At 40.0% G+C, this 15,717-nt stretch overlaps 1 protein-coding gene across 10 annotated transcripts in view; it reads left to right on the top strand.

Annotated features, from left to right (window-relative positions):
- The first annotated feature begins 5,688 nt into the window (after positions 1-5,688).
- AKAP9 (A-kinase anchoring protein 9) overlaps positions 5,689-15,717 on the top strand; it is a 120,603-nt gene continuing 110,574 nt past the window's right edge. For 9 of the 10 annotated variants that reach the window (XM_074864692.1, XM_074864705.1, XM_074864684.1 and 6 more), the window contains exon 1: positions 5,689-5,946. In XM_074864692.1, coding sequence (XP_074720793.1) covers positions 5,899-5,946 — 48 coding nt within the window. In that variant the 5' untranslated portion in view covers positions 5,689-5,898. The remainder of the gene's footprint in view (positions 5,947-15,717) is intronic. The other variant, XM_074864710.1, reaches the window with a different exon arrangement.

The following is a 15,717-nucleotide window of genomic DNA, read 5'->3' as shown; positions in this document are numbered from 1 at the left end:
TAGCAAGTCCACTTTTATGTATGTATTAAGTGAATGCCTGGATCACATATGTGTGTGGAAGATTTTAGTGTCTGATTTCTTCTGTCAGCTGTTATAACAAAACTCAGTAAAACTTACTTTAAGAAAAAAAATACATGCTGGATGGTAACAAAAACCAGGCCTTTGGTGGGACGCTGGTTGCAATGGTCAATGTAAATTTGTCTAACTTCACAGATGCAGTTATGGGCTAAAAACCGCATTTTTTGGTAACTTTCTCCTTATGTTGGAACATTTTATTTTCATTCTCAGTGCCCATGCTGTTTCATAGGCTTTGGTACCTTTTTTCATTAAAAAATATGTACAAGAGAACAGAAATTTTAGCTGTTACATGGGACCTTGATTCTATATATATTCATCAGTCACACCATTTAATAATTTTTCATACAACCATGCTTCTCCAGTGATTCTCAAAAGGAAAAAAACACAAAACACCATAAACTCTTTAAATTATGTTTCCCTTACATCTCTAGCTCACCTACTTGTTAAGCACCAAGCCTCACTATTATTCTGTAACGGCATTTCTTGTGCCCTGCTTTGAAGAAGAGAACATTTGTCTGTTTCTAAAGCACAATTCAAGGTAGTCCTAACATAAATAACATACCTCAAATATCCCTGAGGTGAAAGTGACTGAGGTCTTAAAAAATGTTTTTATAACATGCAGTCAATCTAAATACAATAGGCCAAGTTCTACCTGAAATTTCAGTTGATTTGCAGTTGATAAAGGCAAATTAACACGATTTGGTAATCCTCCCTCAGCAGTATCTGCAACGGGTCTCTGAAATGATGAATTTTACACATTTTGCCTAAATCACCTGCCTGCTGCAACCATGCCAACAAAGCAACACTCTGGGAAGCCTTAGTGCAAAGCAATGCTCGGTGCAGGTGCAGAGCAGATGGCAGGGACAGAGCTGGCACAGCAGACTGTGGCAAAAGCAGAGGTTAAGCTGTTCATTAAGTCAACCTCATATTCTTTGTGCAAGCTCACACTGAAGTGGATTCAAACCATTTTGGTTTACAAGCACTATGACAGGTAAACATTGAGGCCCTGCCTTACTATCAGTACAATCAGCCATAGAACTCCCATAGGTTCAGTTCTGATCAAACAAAACATTCGGCATGGTCACCCTTCAGGTGGAGGCATCTCTTATTTTCATACTTGATCCATTTAATGTTCACCATAACTGAATGTGTTATCCTGTCAGGTAGATTTTTTACAGCAGACCTAGTGTCACAGCAGAACTGTTGGACATGCATATCCATTAGCAGGAGGACTACTCCTTTACCACATTACGTTGACCAAGTACAGACATTTACAATTAAACAAATTCATAGCTCTCTTAAGAAACCTAAAGTAGCGTGGTCATTGTATTGGTGCCAGGAAAATATCAACATGGTCATTGTACTGGTGCTAGGAAGTCATCAGTCAGGTAACAGTTTGCTTTTACAAGCTGGTTCAGGGAATCTGACATGCTTCATATAGGAGTCTTCCATTCCAATATGTACTTTTTGTTGAGTTGGATAGTCTCATTACTAAGTGGTATTCCTGATAATTATGACACTTGAGAAGACACAGTATCTGAGCTCCTTAGCTGTTGGAAGAGATTGTATCATCAGCTTAGGCCTGTGATATTTTGTAATTTTTGCATTTTATTTACACACGTGATTTACCAGCAGCATGTTATGATCTGACAGCCCTCTGATTCTGACTTTAGTGGACTATGTGAGAGATGACTTGTAACTCCCCGAAACAGGGCCTGAGAGAAACAGGCCTGCATGAAAAAAGAGCCAGAGAAAGATAAGGGATGGGGGGGAGTGGAGGCCCTCTGAGCCAAGGAATGTCTCAAACACTTAAGTAACAAAACTATAGTCACGGGGTGGATAGTGTGGAGTTCAGAGTTGATAAGGCTGCCTGGATAGCACAGGATGCTGCTGGAGGGGGGAGCCTTGTGAAGGCAGGACGGTTCTGTTCTGGTGCATCTTGTAAAGTTTCAAGGGCCATCTGTCCGGTGAATGACCTTTGCCTCATCCACGAAATGCATATTGAAGTTGACATCCCTGAATATGCTAATAAAGATTAACAAGATCATGCTAGTTACATCATCCCATGAAGCACCTTACTCCTCCCCATACATGGGATACTTAGAAAAGTAGGTCAGCCTAGAGGAGGGACCCAAGGAAAGTTTGTATAAGGGGGGGGGGGGGGGGGAAAGGAGTGAGGGGGAAGAAGAAGTGAAGAAAATGGATGCATCCTTGAACCCGTGTTGGCAGGACCAACGCAGGAACCTGGGCTGGTGATCTCTATTTCTACCTCTCTCTCTCTCTCTCTCTTCTTTTTTTCCCTTTTTCCTTATTATCATTAGGTAACGCAAGGCATACTATATCACTTGCCATAATTTGTTGTATACTTAGTCAGTTGTCATGTAGCCAGTTAGTACATCGTGGGAAATGAATAAATGTTTGGACTTTGAAACTCACTGTTGTCCACTCCATTGGGGATTTATGAACCTAAGTCACTTGTCTCTCTTGTTTGAGTGGGATGTGACAGACTATGAGAGAATTTGAATTTCCTAACTAGAACTTTGTGACTTTATCAAACGTGGTCTTTAGGTTTCATCTATTGGCTTCACAGTCCACTAAAGCGCCATGATGAGCAGCCAGGCATATCTTCACTGAACAGTGAATAAAGGACACAGAAGGGGTAGGAAGAAGGTGCAGTTTCATTGTTAGAGAAAATACTGTAGGTGAAGAGGCCTGTCATTGTTTACAGAGAAACGCAACTAAAATTTAGCTCTGATATTCCAAGCTGGTTCAGTGCAGTTTTTTATGAATATTTCCAATAATCAATACATTTGTATATTAAAATAAGCCTGGGCCAAAATATCAGTCATTCCTATTTTGGAGGATGTCTGATTTATATTTTTTACCTTGTTAATCTGGTTCACATATGCTACTGTTGAAAGCAGTTTACACATATTTAACTTACGTGAATTCAATGGGTGTTAGAAAGTTAGTCAATCTTTAAAGCAGTTATTAGCCTGACTCTTGGGCACTATCTTACATTCTTAGGCAAGTGAACATTATTGGTCAATTCTGAGACAAGCAAGATAAATGCCTTTCTGTAACTAAAAGTTTAATTGGCTAACCAAGTTGTGAATTCCAGTCAGCTCACCCTACATAAATGATAAAATAGGAATTTAAATAGCAGAAGTAGGAAATCACACTGTATGGATTTTTTTTTTTTTTCCTGGGAGAGAAAGTCCTGTTCTTCTTCTAACGTTGACAGAATATGGAAATACTATTCCCTGGGATATTTTATCCAGTAGTAATTTCCACAGTACTCTATTATAGTTTGTTGGTCTGATTTTCATGACTTCCATTGTCATGAATTAGGTGTTTAACTTAAAACCATTAGAATTACATGGATATAAGTCTGTAAGAGGAAAATTAGGCCCATTAATTCTTAGTATTAAGAACCCATTTAATTATGGGATTTAGGAAGTTTGTAATTATCTTCTAAATGGGATATTTACTGATTAAGAAATTACTATTGTAGTGTCATGGGTGTGTGAAATTTTACTGACACCTAACAGCTAGTTCTGTGACAGTGGCCTCTGTCAGCCAAGAGGAATGTCATTGGCACAGAAAAGGTGATTTATTTTTCCCTCAGGGGCCTCCAGGCCTTTGTAATTGCTGGGAAAAACTTCCATTTGTACACACTTTGTGAAAATCACTTTCTTTTACTAATTTGAGAACACATTTTTAAGGAATGAAAAATAAATTTGTATTTCTATAAAAAGTTTATCTTTAGTTAATTTCATTTGCTGTTTTTCTCTATAACATGCTTTTCCTCTAGTGAATAGCAAAGTCTGAGAACTTCAACTGGAATATATGCTTGCTTCAAATACAAAACAAAGTGTAACGCAGAGATTTGTCATTCCGTACCATGGACGGTGTTTTCTTCTTTTGACATAAATGGTACTCCTTTGTTTTTTAGTGAAGGTTGAGGACATTGTTTTGTAAATACAGGAATGCACATTATGTGTACAGATCAACAAATTCTTTCAAACTTTTCCATTAAATGTAACATCTTTCATGAGGTGTAGAAAATGCTTAAAAATTTCAGATTGAAGGTTGTTTACTTTGGCAATAATATGGGTGTGGAAGTCTGCTGCTAGGACTCCTAATACTTTTTGTCTTGGTCCTGGTCAGTAATACTGTGCAAATGATGTTTTCTTTTGGCATTTTTTCTGTTTTGGGTGGATCTGGTCTTTGCTGGAAAATTCAAGGAAGGAAAGAATATATACTGACTGAATTGTGTTAAAAAGATCAGCAAGGCCGAGATCTAATTCAGAAAGATTTTAGATTTTGCATTTAATAAAGCAGAATGATTCCAAATGCAGAATAAGGAATCTGTTTGTTCACATGCAGTTGTTACACACTAATGAAAAAAGATTTACCAGGAATGTGTAAGCCTTTGCCACCACCACAAATGGAACCAACTTCAGCAGTAACCGAAAGAAAAAACACATCATGAACAATCATAGAACAGTTTGGGTTGGAAGGGACCTTAAAGATCATCTTGTTCCAACCCCCCTGCCATGGGCAGGGACACCTTCCACTAGACCAGGTTGCTCAGAGCCCCGTCCAACCTGGCCTTGAACACTTCCAGGGAGGGGGCAGCCACAGCTTCTCTGGGCAACCTGTTCCAGTGCCTCACCACCCTCACAGTGAAGAATTTCTTCCTTATATCTAAACTAAATCTACCCTCTTTCAGTTTAAAGCTATTACCCCTTGTCCTATCACTGCATGCCCTTGTAAAAAGTTCCTCTCCAGCTTTCTTGTAGGCCCCTTTTAGGTACTGAAGGGCCGCTAGAAGGTCTTTCCCAGTACAAATTTGCTATTAGCCTTGCAAGGCACACATTTAGTAGACAATATTAAGTAATCCCAGAATATTGCTTTGAATTGAATGCTTAGGTATAGAAATTGTATTAGCATTTAATTGCTGTGTGCCATATTCCCCATTGTGATTTTAACACAACTGTTTCAACTCCTCTGGCATGATGAATGCATATTAAGTAATTTAAACGGGTCTACACATCCTTTGTTGTCATCCTTACATAGTCTGCGACACGCTCAGAAAGCTTTAGATCCATGGCATCGAAAGCTTGCCGTTTAGTGAGCCGCACGTAGGAGCAAGAAAACGCTTAGAAAATCAAAACTGTCAAAATTAGCATTGTAGCCAGGGAGGCTGGATTTGCGAGACGGCGGAAGGCAGCATCTTGCGGAACTCAGGTACTGTCTGTTCAGAGCTTTGTATCAAAGCAACCGCAGATTGCAGGCGTCTTGCCGCCGCAGTTCTTTTGTGGGAAGAGAAAGCCCCTCCCGCCTTTCTGCCTGCGGGAGCCAGAAGGGGTGTGGAGGGGGGTGTGCCCGCCGCTGCCCCCCTCCTCCCCCGCCGCGCCGGCTGCGGCCGTGCCCGCGGTCGGTCGTCACCCGGCCGCCGCCGCGGAGGCCGGCCTGGAGCGGGGCAGCCCGCGCCTCCGGGGCGGCTCCGGCGGGACTGCCGGCAGCCGGGCGGGGGGCGCTGGCGGCCGGAGGCGGCCGCGGCCCGGGGGGGGAGGAGGGGCTGGCGGCAGGAGGAGGAGCGGACGGCCCCAACGTCACTTTCCCCGGCCGCGTGTTTACGTGGGATGAAGATGGCGGCGCCGGTGGCAGCGCCACGGCAGCTGTCGTCGCTGTGAGGCGGGACAGGGCGGGACGGGACAGGACAGCGAGCGTGTGCGCCCCGGCTGAGGGGCGGGAGCGGGGTGGGCCCTGCCTCCCGCCGCCGGTAACGCTCTGCTCTCCCGCACAGACGCCATGGAGGACGAGGAGCGGCTGAAGAAGCTGGAGGCTGGGAAAGCCAAGGTAGGAGGAGGAGGCGGCGGCGGCGGCGTGGTGGGGAGGCCGGGGGGAGCGCGGGGAGGCCGGGGGACGCCAGTCGGCGGGGCGGGGCCGGGCCGGGAGGCGGCGGAGCGTGGCTGCGGCAGGGGCTCGGCTCGGGGCCCCGCCGCGAACAAAGCCGCGGGCGGAGGAGGCGCTTTGTGCCGCCCTCCCGGCGCGCCCCGGGCTCCGCGCCGAGGGGCGGCCCTCGGCCGGGCTGCGGGGCCGGGGGGCTGGTGACAGCGGGGCCCGCGCCCCACAGGTGCCCGTTGCAGGGCCGGGCGGTGACAGCCCGGGCGGAGGAAGAGCCGAGGAGGAGGAGAGCCGAGTTCCTTGCCGCTTCGCACCCGAGGCACGAACCGCGTTTGCCTCTCAAGCCTGGGAAACTCCCTGTAAACCTTTACGGAAGTTTCCAAGCCCGACGGCTGTTCCTCCGTGTGGTGCTAATGCCGGGGGAGCCTCAGGAGGCAGAGGGTTACAGATGCTGCCAGTGGTGCGGCGAGGCGCGGTTGCCGGTTGTCTGAAGATGCCGGGTACGCGGGTCACCCGTGGGGCCTCTTCGTGGGCGCTGGGCGCCGGCAGCCCGTGGTGCACCACAGCGGCGTGCAGCCGGCCCCGCCCGTGGGCTGTCAGGCGGCTCAGGCCGTGCCCCGCGGGCTTACCGGAGCCCTAATCGGGGAGCTTAAAATTTTACTCTTTAAGCATGGCTCAGTGCACACCGGCGGCAAAGCACTTCGCCTTCTGGGCACCAGGCGGGAGTTACCACTCTCGAGGAGGACCTCTCTTACTTTGAAGAAAGCTTTGGTGTGCTCAGTGAGATAATTAATGGCACTTGTAGGAAAATAAGATAAAATTAGTGTTTTGACATTAGGTATGTCTGGTTCCTTCCAGCAGTCATTGCGAAATAAGAGTTTAGAAGTTTGTAAGTCATTCAGACTGAAAATATGCATGTAACTTGGCAGGAGCTAATAGTATGGGCATCAAGAAGACAAGCTGAAGGTGAAACTACGAAACATCGTCACTGTCTTGTTTATGTGGTCTGTGGAGAAGAGAATGTAGTTTGACTGTGAAGTATTGAATAAATATTTTGCTGTATTAGACGAAAACTTGCTAACTTAGTCTGTTTCTCTTTCTTTTGAAAGAGCATTCAAAGCGTACACTGGGAAACCCTCCTAGATGGAGCCGTATGTTTGTATAGGAAAACCTGTTCTTAAATGCTTAGAACAACAATGGTGTTTACACAACGTTATGCAGTACTATTTAAAAGTCACTGGAACAGATGAGCTGCTGGTGGCAGTACATTCTGTCACACCCAGGTTGGCTAATTCTTTTGCAGAAAATTAGATAGTAGTTTTGCAAAGAAAATGGTCAAAGTAAATTTGCCAGTATTATAAACTACAATGAAGAATTTATCAAGAGAATTTATATTTTTCTCTCTATGTTGGCCTGGGATTAACAAAGAAAACTAATGACTATTACTGAAAAGTGAAACAAAAGCCAGGATTCTAGCAGAAATTTAGTGGCTTCCTTCTTTGGGAGAAGTCATGTACACATTTTACTAATTTATTTTGCATTTTAGGAGCAAACTGTCATAACTCTCACCCTTCTTCTAGTCTTTCCTGACTAAAACCTAATGATGTTCTTGTAAGTATTTGCTTGAAGGCTTTTCATATTCTATGCTTTTAAACATCCCTTGTGGGTTAAGTCATTGTAATGCTTTAAAGCTATATGTGGTTTACATGGGAAGGGACTGTAAAAGCAGTGTTAGTTTTTCAGATTTTTCATTGGTGTTCTGTGTACCGTTTACCCCTTTTTTTAACATGTGAATGATGTAATTAAATGTGTTGTACTGTGGGGACTAGGTCACAGTCTTCCAGTCACAAGTGTCACTGATAAAGGCAGAAAAGAAGAAACTGTGTTAGCAGGGAATGGAAGCAGGAGCTGCTCGTGCAGCTGCTTTTCTCTTTTTCAAGGATACAAACACATTCACAGTAGCATGATCAGTATGTCTTCTAAAATTGCTTGGCTACAATGAATATTTTCTGCAAACCACAGCAACGAGCACCCAAAAAACTTTTGAGCCTAACCATTCAATGTTGTTTAAATAAGATAGCTGGGAAAATGTATTAAAGTATGTGTTGTTACTGTGCTGAAAGTGCAGGTATTGCTCTACTGCAGATACCTTGATGCATCTGCCTAAAATTATAAATTTTAAATATAAATAAGATGCTGCATAAACTGTGGGATGGATGTTGGCAGTTGGGAGGCTGGTAAAAGAGTCTAGTAGGTGCCATAGAGGTGGCTGGTACCCTGCTAACAGTGGAGTTATTATTCAAAATTGGGACTTAGATTCTTGTTTGTTTTGTTTTGTTGTGTTTTTTTTTTTTTTTCTTGAAAAGTAGGTAGCTAGCTACTGCCAAATCTCAGTATGGGCATTTTAAGCAATACGAACTTTCTGTAAAGCAATCATTTGGTTGTTTTCTGATCATAATGTTGAGTAGGCAAGCTGTGGAGTTTGGTTTGTGTGAATTTATCTGCAGTGGAACTTTGTTTTTCTTTAGTCTTGATGTCTTCTTAAGACACTGTCTCCCCACAGAGATCTTTTCCAGAGAAGTGTATTACAACTGGATTTCCTGCAACAGAAGTTTCTTTTGAGTCCTCCTTTATTATTACTGGAAATAAGAAGCTGCATTGTGGATCTTACCTTGATTGAAAGGTGCTAAGTGCATTCAAGCCTGGCAGAATGGGTCTCTGTGCAAACACTCAGCCTTTGCCAGTACATCATTTGAAAAATGGAATAAAAAGCTCTGGATAGAAGCTCACCAACATTCATGTGTACCTGCTGACTTTTGGAGACTACACCAGGTCTTTATTATGAAGCAGTTGCAGCATATGTTGCTGTTCTGTCTGTTATAAACCCACAAAGGCAAGGGAGGCACAATGTTAAACCCAGTAAATTACATGCTCCTTTTGCTGGACCTGTAGTCATTCATTTTCCTTTGCCAGAAGGTAAATGTGCTGGATGTTAATTCTGCCTCTATAAATGTCTGTTTCTCTTATTCATTAAAATGGTCTCTCCGTGCCTTTATGGAACTACCTTCTCCCCAGACAAGCAATTTCTTCATCTTGGATCCCAATCTGATTATGGTGGAGCAAGAGAAGTCCCAAAAAAGCTAGTTAAGGGAAACAGTGTTGACTCTGATGGAATGTGGAAAGGAGATGTGTGCCAGCAACAGAAATACAGATGCATGTTGTTAAGTTGATCAGTGCTCCAAAGCACAGTGAACTTGGAAATCTATCAGATATGTTATGTGCCTTGCTGAAGAGATTTTAGAATGCTGTTGATGGCCTGAGATAGTGTAAATACACCTGGTCTTACAAAAGACTACAGAGGATGGTGATTTAAGATCTTGGTATGATATTTATGTGCACGCATACTATGTGTGCATGTCTCTGTGCGTCAGTTTGCTTGGGAATCTCTTCTAACGTTACAGTGGATACTATTTGTGGTAGTTGGGTATCTTAATTTTATGTATTTAACAGCTTAGCTGGCTTTTCTTAGAGTATTGCACTATTTTGATCAACTTTCACAGCTATACAGAGTAGTTTGCTAGCTTCAGAATGAAAACATTGAAGACTTGAGATTCCCTTGTGAGAAAATGGCTGAGAGTATTTTGTTAAAGCTTTTGAAATTTTAAAAGACATTTTGATTTAATTTATACACACCCATATACAAAATGTACAGCTATTATAACTGGTAAAATTAAGAGATAGGAAACTATCAATAGCAAGTTTTATAGAATGGTCCATTTTACAGTACTGCAATATTATTTGCAAAGTATTTAAATATCTGCATGCCATTGAAGAAAGGGCATGTTCCCTAACTGTATGCTCTTTTTTTTTTTTTTGTTGTGGGAGGAGTGGGTTAGGGAAAGACACTAATTTACGTTGTAAATTCTCCTAGATTGGTCTAGGGTTTCAGGTCTAATGTTAGAAATATGTAATTGAATGTCCTGATTTTCAAAGGTTCTATGTATATTTGTAGTACAGTCTTATTGAGGTGTTCGAAGAAATCACATAATTATTGAAGAACCTTAAGAAATTATGGAACTGGTTTAGTTAAAGATTTAGTACAGAATAAGCAGTATGACTGCTTTTGATCTATACCAGAGAATTGCTGAGCAGACAGAATGGTGAAGTTGGTTTGGGAAGCTCCAATGGCACTCAGTGGACAAATGTTAGAGATTGTATAAGTAATTTGACAAGTTACCTTCACAAATTGAATAATAAAAATAAATAGTTGCATATTTTGTCTTCTGGTCATGCATGTGAATATTTCAGGTGTCTGAAAATGAAAATGGTATGTATTATTAACTTAGCGTTGTCTAAGAGTATGGGAATGTTTGCTGTTTGCATTCTTTCATTTTACTCTTCTGAGCAGAGAAAAAGATTTTACTTCCTCATCTCTGGCCTCTTTGGACTGAGAAGTTTTGGATTTCTCAAGGAAAGCTATGGATTTTTTTATTTATTTTTTTAAGATAGAAGACTCAAGCGAAGCATGGAATAATTACATGCCACAGTGATTAAAGCTCTAATTTAAAACCCCCCAAAGAATTCAACATATAGGTTGTGTTTGTAAAACACAGTCCTTTTAAATGCCCTGTAATTTAGCTGAAGAGAAAAAAAAGCAGTATTTCAGTGGTTATTAAGAGTTTTTCATCACAGAAGACAAATTAAATTCATTTAAACCTTACATTTCATTAAAGGGCTGGCCTACTAACACATCTCTTGCTTTCAGGTGTATACTGTTCATTTTGTTTATCCTCTGTCTGCCTGAACTAACTTGAACAAAAATAATTAAACAGAATCCTGGAAGCAAGAATTTCCTTTTCAGTCTGCGTTTTCTTACACTGCTTTTTCTCTTTAAATAAGAAGGTGTATTTGGCCATATCACAAAGTGCTGATTTCATCATAAAGCCTTAGTCATTGCTGTCACTTTTGATAAAGTATAGAGGAGACCAGCTTTATGGGTTAAAAGCTCACAGAATGAGAATGATGCTAGGCTACATCTGTATGTGAAGATGCTGTGTGTGTATTAATGGGCATGAGAGGAAGCAACTGGAGGGGAGTCTAGGCTAATGCTCAAGAGTCTCCTGAAAAGATGTGGATCAGCTTTCGCTCAACAGATTTGAATAGAAACTGCCTAATTTCTTCATTTGTAGCAAAGCAGGAGAGTGCAGTGGAACTATGAAAAAAAAAAAAAATGCTGTAATGAAGAAATAGGCGTTAAGACTTGAGGGAGCCCTTTTTCTTGCACATGGAGATCCTCACAAACCTGTACCAAATTCCTAGGCATTCCTCTTTTGTATTGCTAAGCTATTTCTTCTCCCAGGTCCTTCTGAACTTGTGGGGTTTTTGTCTCCTCTTCTTTTACAGGCTTCAATCTACTCCCTCTCCTTTGCATGTCTGTGAATTCTAAATGCAAATAGTAGGAGGTATGGGGAATTGCCTGTGTGTATTTTGATTATGAACATGAGTAAGCTTAAGAACTAGTTTTTGTCTTGTGGAGAAAATTACAGATGCGAGGACTGAACGTTACCTTGGAGAGAGAACATGTGGTTTTAAAACTTTTTGAGTAAAAGCAGATAGGGCAGAAATTGAGTAGAGATGAGAGAGAAACAAAAAGGGAGATCTTCACCTCGCTGTACATGCTTTTACCTTTGTTCAAAAGAGTAGGTATCTCTGCATTTTATCATAGAAAACAGATTCATGCACATTTGAGCTGTAAATATATTTTATCTATGTAGTATATTGCTACCGGGGTGTCAAAATTGGATGAGAGATTAAATGGAGTGGTGATCTGTGAAACTGTTTTCAAGACACATTCTAATAGGAGAAGAATTGGGATGACTAGCTTAAATGTTGAGGTTTTTAGTAAAACTTAATTGTTCTCTTGAGGATGATAGCAGTACTTGCTCTTTACAGTTTTCTCAGTGTTCTTTTTTCCTTTAAAAAAAAAGGAAAAGTTTAATTTTTCCCATTGTGTTCAAGTTTCTTGTGGACTTTATTGGGTCCTTGTGAAAAAAAAAAAAAATAGTACTTGAATTGAAATCTTGGATTTCAGCTCTCTTTTCAATTGACACTACTAGAATTTTTCATATTTCTAAATATCTTCTCCATTTTTCTTCTGTTTCCTGGTTTTGATCTCCATTTCCCTCATTCCAGAGATCTGTTCTTGCTTTCGATACAGGGCTTGATTATTTGTTTTAAATGTTATCGTCAATACACGCTTTTGGTCAAAGCTCTAAAGTATCTGTCTACCTTACAATAGTGATGCAAGGTAGAATGAGCTTAAACTAACACGCTTTCTTCTGAGGATGCAGATAAATACCACTTCAAAATAACCTTTGTTCTATACTCAGTTTAGAGAAAGTTGCTCTTTAATCCAAGATGCCCAGTGAATTTCACAGAAACAGAGAAATAAGACAACACAGTCTTTTTAGTAGCACTATGAAAGCAAGAAATTGCATTGTAAAAATGCAATTTAAAATGTTTTCTTGCTGCTCCGTGTGTAAAGAGAAGGAATTACAGAAAAGAAAGCACGAAGTTGCCCTTTGCCTACATTCAAGACTCTCTTCATTTTAGCACTAGTCTCTCCCTCATGTCTATGGTCTGCTTTCTAACTGCTTGTTTTCATAGTATGGCTGTTGCAATAGCAGAACAGAGGGGACTTCCACATTTGTTTCCCTCAGTTGTAACAGTATCTAGGCAAGTTTGTTTGTATTGATTTGGAAATAAGCATGATCACTGCCACAAATTCTTTCTGAAGTACTTTCAGCGAAGTGTATCTGATACTCCAAGAAAAGTAGATTGAACCTTTTGTCATATGTAGGTGTTACCAGAAAATCCTGTATTTTTTCCCCACAGGAAAAAAAAAAAAAATCAAACAAGTAGGTGCTTTTAAATATTGTTGTACAGAGATATTAACTGCAGAATAATACATGGTTACTGTAACATCTTAGTGTTTGTAGCAGTGAAAAATCAGATGAGGACAAAAGAAAGAGGCTGCTGAATTAGGTCCAACTTTGTTGTCCTACCTTATATTGCAATATAAGATTATATACTAATACCACAGTTGTCGGGAATCCTAATTTAGGAGCTGAAAGCTCTGTCTTTAAATATCTGCCCATAGCTAGCGATCTCAATGTATTGCTATGTATTTCAGAATTGTTTTGTTACTAGTAACGTGACGCTTTGAATTTGCAGACTCGTTGATAAATGTACTGCAGTTCAGTGAAACGCATCTGATAATTGCAGTCTTTTGGCTGCTATGCTGAAATACAAAGTAAATAGATCTTGAAATTTATGAGGATGAGACATTTGTATATTGACTGCAAAGTGCTGGCATGCCATATTGTGTTGATGGTTCTGGTGTTCCTGTTTCTTGAAAGAAACCTTAATCCACATTTTCACAGGATTTCTTGAGAAGCCAACATTTTATATTATAAACTACCTTCCTACCCCCAGTGGAGAAAAGACAGAAGAATGAATAAAAATGTTTTCTTAGAATTCTTAGTTTCTTGGAAGTATGGAGTCAGTCTTCCAGCTTCTCCCCTCTTCTGAAGAGGAATCCCAACAAGCTTCAAGATAGAACAAATTCCGTAGTCAGCTGGGCAAAAAAAGTGAGACTCTGGAAACCAAAGACTAAGCTTAGGTAAGTGGGAAAGTGATCAAATCACAGTTGTAACAACCATAAGTTGTAGCATCATCACAAAACAAAGAAGAGGTAGTCTCTTGGACTATGCTTCTAAATCTCAAAACACAAAGAAATTTTAAGACTCTCCACAATTGGAGATAATAAGAGATAAAGAGAATGTGTATAGTTTTTGTGGTATTTCCAGGGGAAAGTGTAGATTTGATGAAAACTGTACTACCATGGCAAAATTACAGCATATGTCTAAAACCACAATCCTGAGCTATAGAGCCAAGACAACTGGTGGAGTTGAGGTGGAGTTGATGGGATTCTGGGACTGAGTATGTTTCTGCAAAAATTGATAAAACAGGTGTTACAGAGAATAAGCAGAGTAAGTTGCATAAGAGCTTACTCAAATCTGACTTCACTGGTAGGCTGTGATTTAACATAAGTGGTTATCTCTTAATCCTGGTTTTGTTTTCTGAAGTTTACTTGTCCTTAAGCTTACTTCCCTGTGAAGAAACCTCCTGTGTCCAACCACAAAGCAAGGGAAAAATATTTAAATGTTCCTAAATCCATTTTTATTGTCTAAGTAGCTGATTTAACATTAGTACAATATATTGAAAATATATATTTTATATTATATAAAAATATAATTATAAAAATATAATTGTGATTGTATATTATATAATAATATATAATATCTATATTAAAAGGTATATAGGAGAAATATCTTACTATTACAGATAATGCTCCATAACAATGATGATAAACCCCTGTCTTGGTATGTTTAGTAGTATGTTAGCTAGCATAGGTTGGTGTGTTTAAAGAGATAATGGAAATCCTGATACAAGACTCCTCAAAGGGGAATGCGTTTACTAGGTGTTCTTCATCATTTGGAATATATTCCAGGAATTCGATTTTGTTTTTTTTAAAAAAAAAACAACAAAAAAACCCCACAAAGTCCACAGACAAGTCTGGAATTTTGTGAGCAGTGTGTGTCTTTGTGAGCTCGCTTTTCTCTCGTGATTCAGCAGCATGTAAAAAAATAATAAAAGTCTGTCAAAATAATAGAAGCCTGTCAAGCCTTGCACACTGATCATGAAATTAATGCAGTTGGTTCTTTCCTTATGTCTGCTCTGTTCCTCACAGAGCTGTCTCTCACAAACCTACTGAGTTTGGGGGCTTTATTCTCACTCTGTCCGTTCAGTGCCAGACATGCCACATGGTATGAATTCATGTAAAAATAATATAAACAAGGTGGGAAAATGATGAAGCGCAACTGAGTTTGACTTGTTTTAAAGTATTTTACAGTTTATTTTAAAAAAATCAAACCCACAAACATTTTTAAAATGAAAATTTGAAGTTTTGTTCAGTTTCTACACAGAGTTGGAGCACAAAGGTGACCAGAATGCCTACAAATAATCTCTTAACAATAAATCTCAATTCTCCAGACTACTTTGAAAATCGCAACATTAATGTTTGTGAAAAGATTGCCTTTGATAACTGGGTGGACGTCATCACATCACTTGAATTTATTAACAAGGAATAGCCATTAGTCCATGCTTAGCTTGAACAGAATTTAAACTGTTGATCTGTATCTGAAAAGATGATTGTCTTGTTGCCAAAGATGTAACCTCTCAAATTCTGTATCAATTCCATGGCACTCATCGACTTGAAAAAACTGATAATCTTGTGTTGGTTATTAATAAAGTCTTATTTATACATAATCTGTTAATTCTGAAGGTGCCTTTTTCTTTCAGACTTCTTAGTTAATGAGAAATTAAATATCAGCAAAACTATTCAGATCTTACTGTGTCTTATTCCATTCCTTTATATGTTCTCTCTACCTTTTAAATTTTTTTGTCCTCAGTTTTTGATTTTTAAATATGTGACAGATACATTTTTATTAAAGAGGACACAGTGCAGGAGAAAAACAACTAGATGTGTTCTACATAAATACAACTAAAATGGTTTACAGCAGAGTAAAGTTTTTGCTATTGTCTTTTTCTCTTAGGAGGAAAAAGTTAAATTTACATGAATCAGGGTAATATAAGCAGTAC

The sequence above is a fragment of the Strix uralensis genome, chromosome 1, assembly GCF_047716275.1.
Source record: "Strix uralensis isolate ZFMK-TIS-50842 chromosome 1, bStrUra1, whole genome shotgun sequence".
NCBI lineage: Eukaryota > Metazoa > Chordata > Aves > Strigiformes > Strigidae > Strix > Strix uralensis.
Note: the sequence above shows the minus strand (reverse complement) of the source record. Positions and strands in the feature narration are given on the sequence as shown.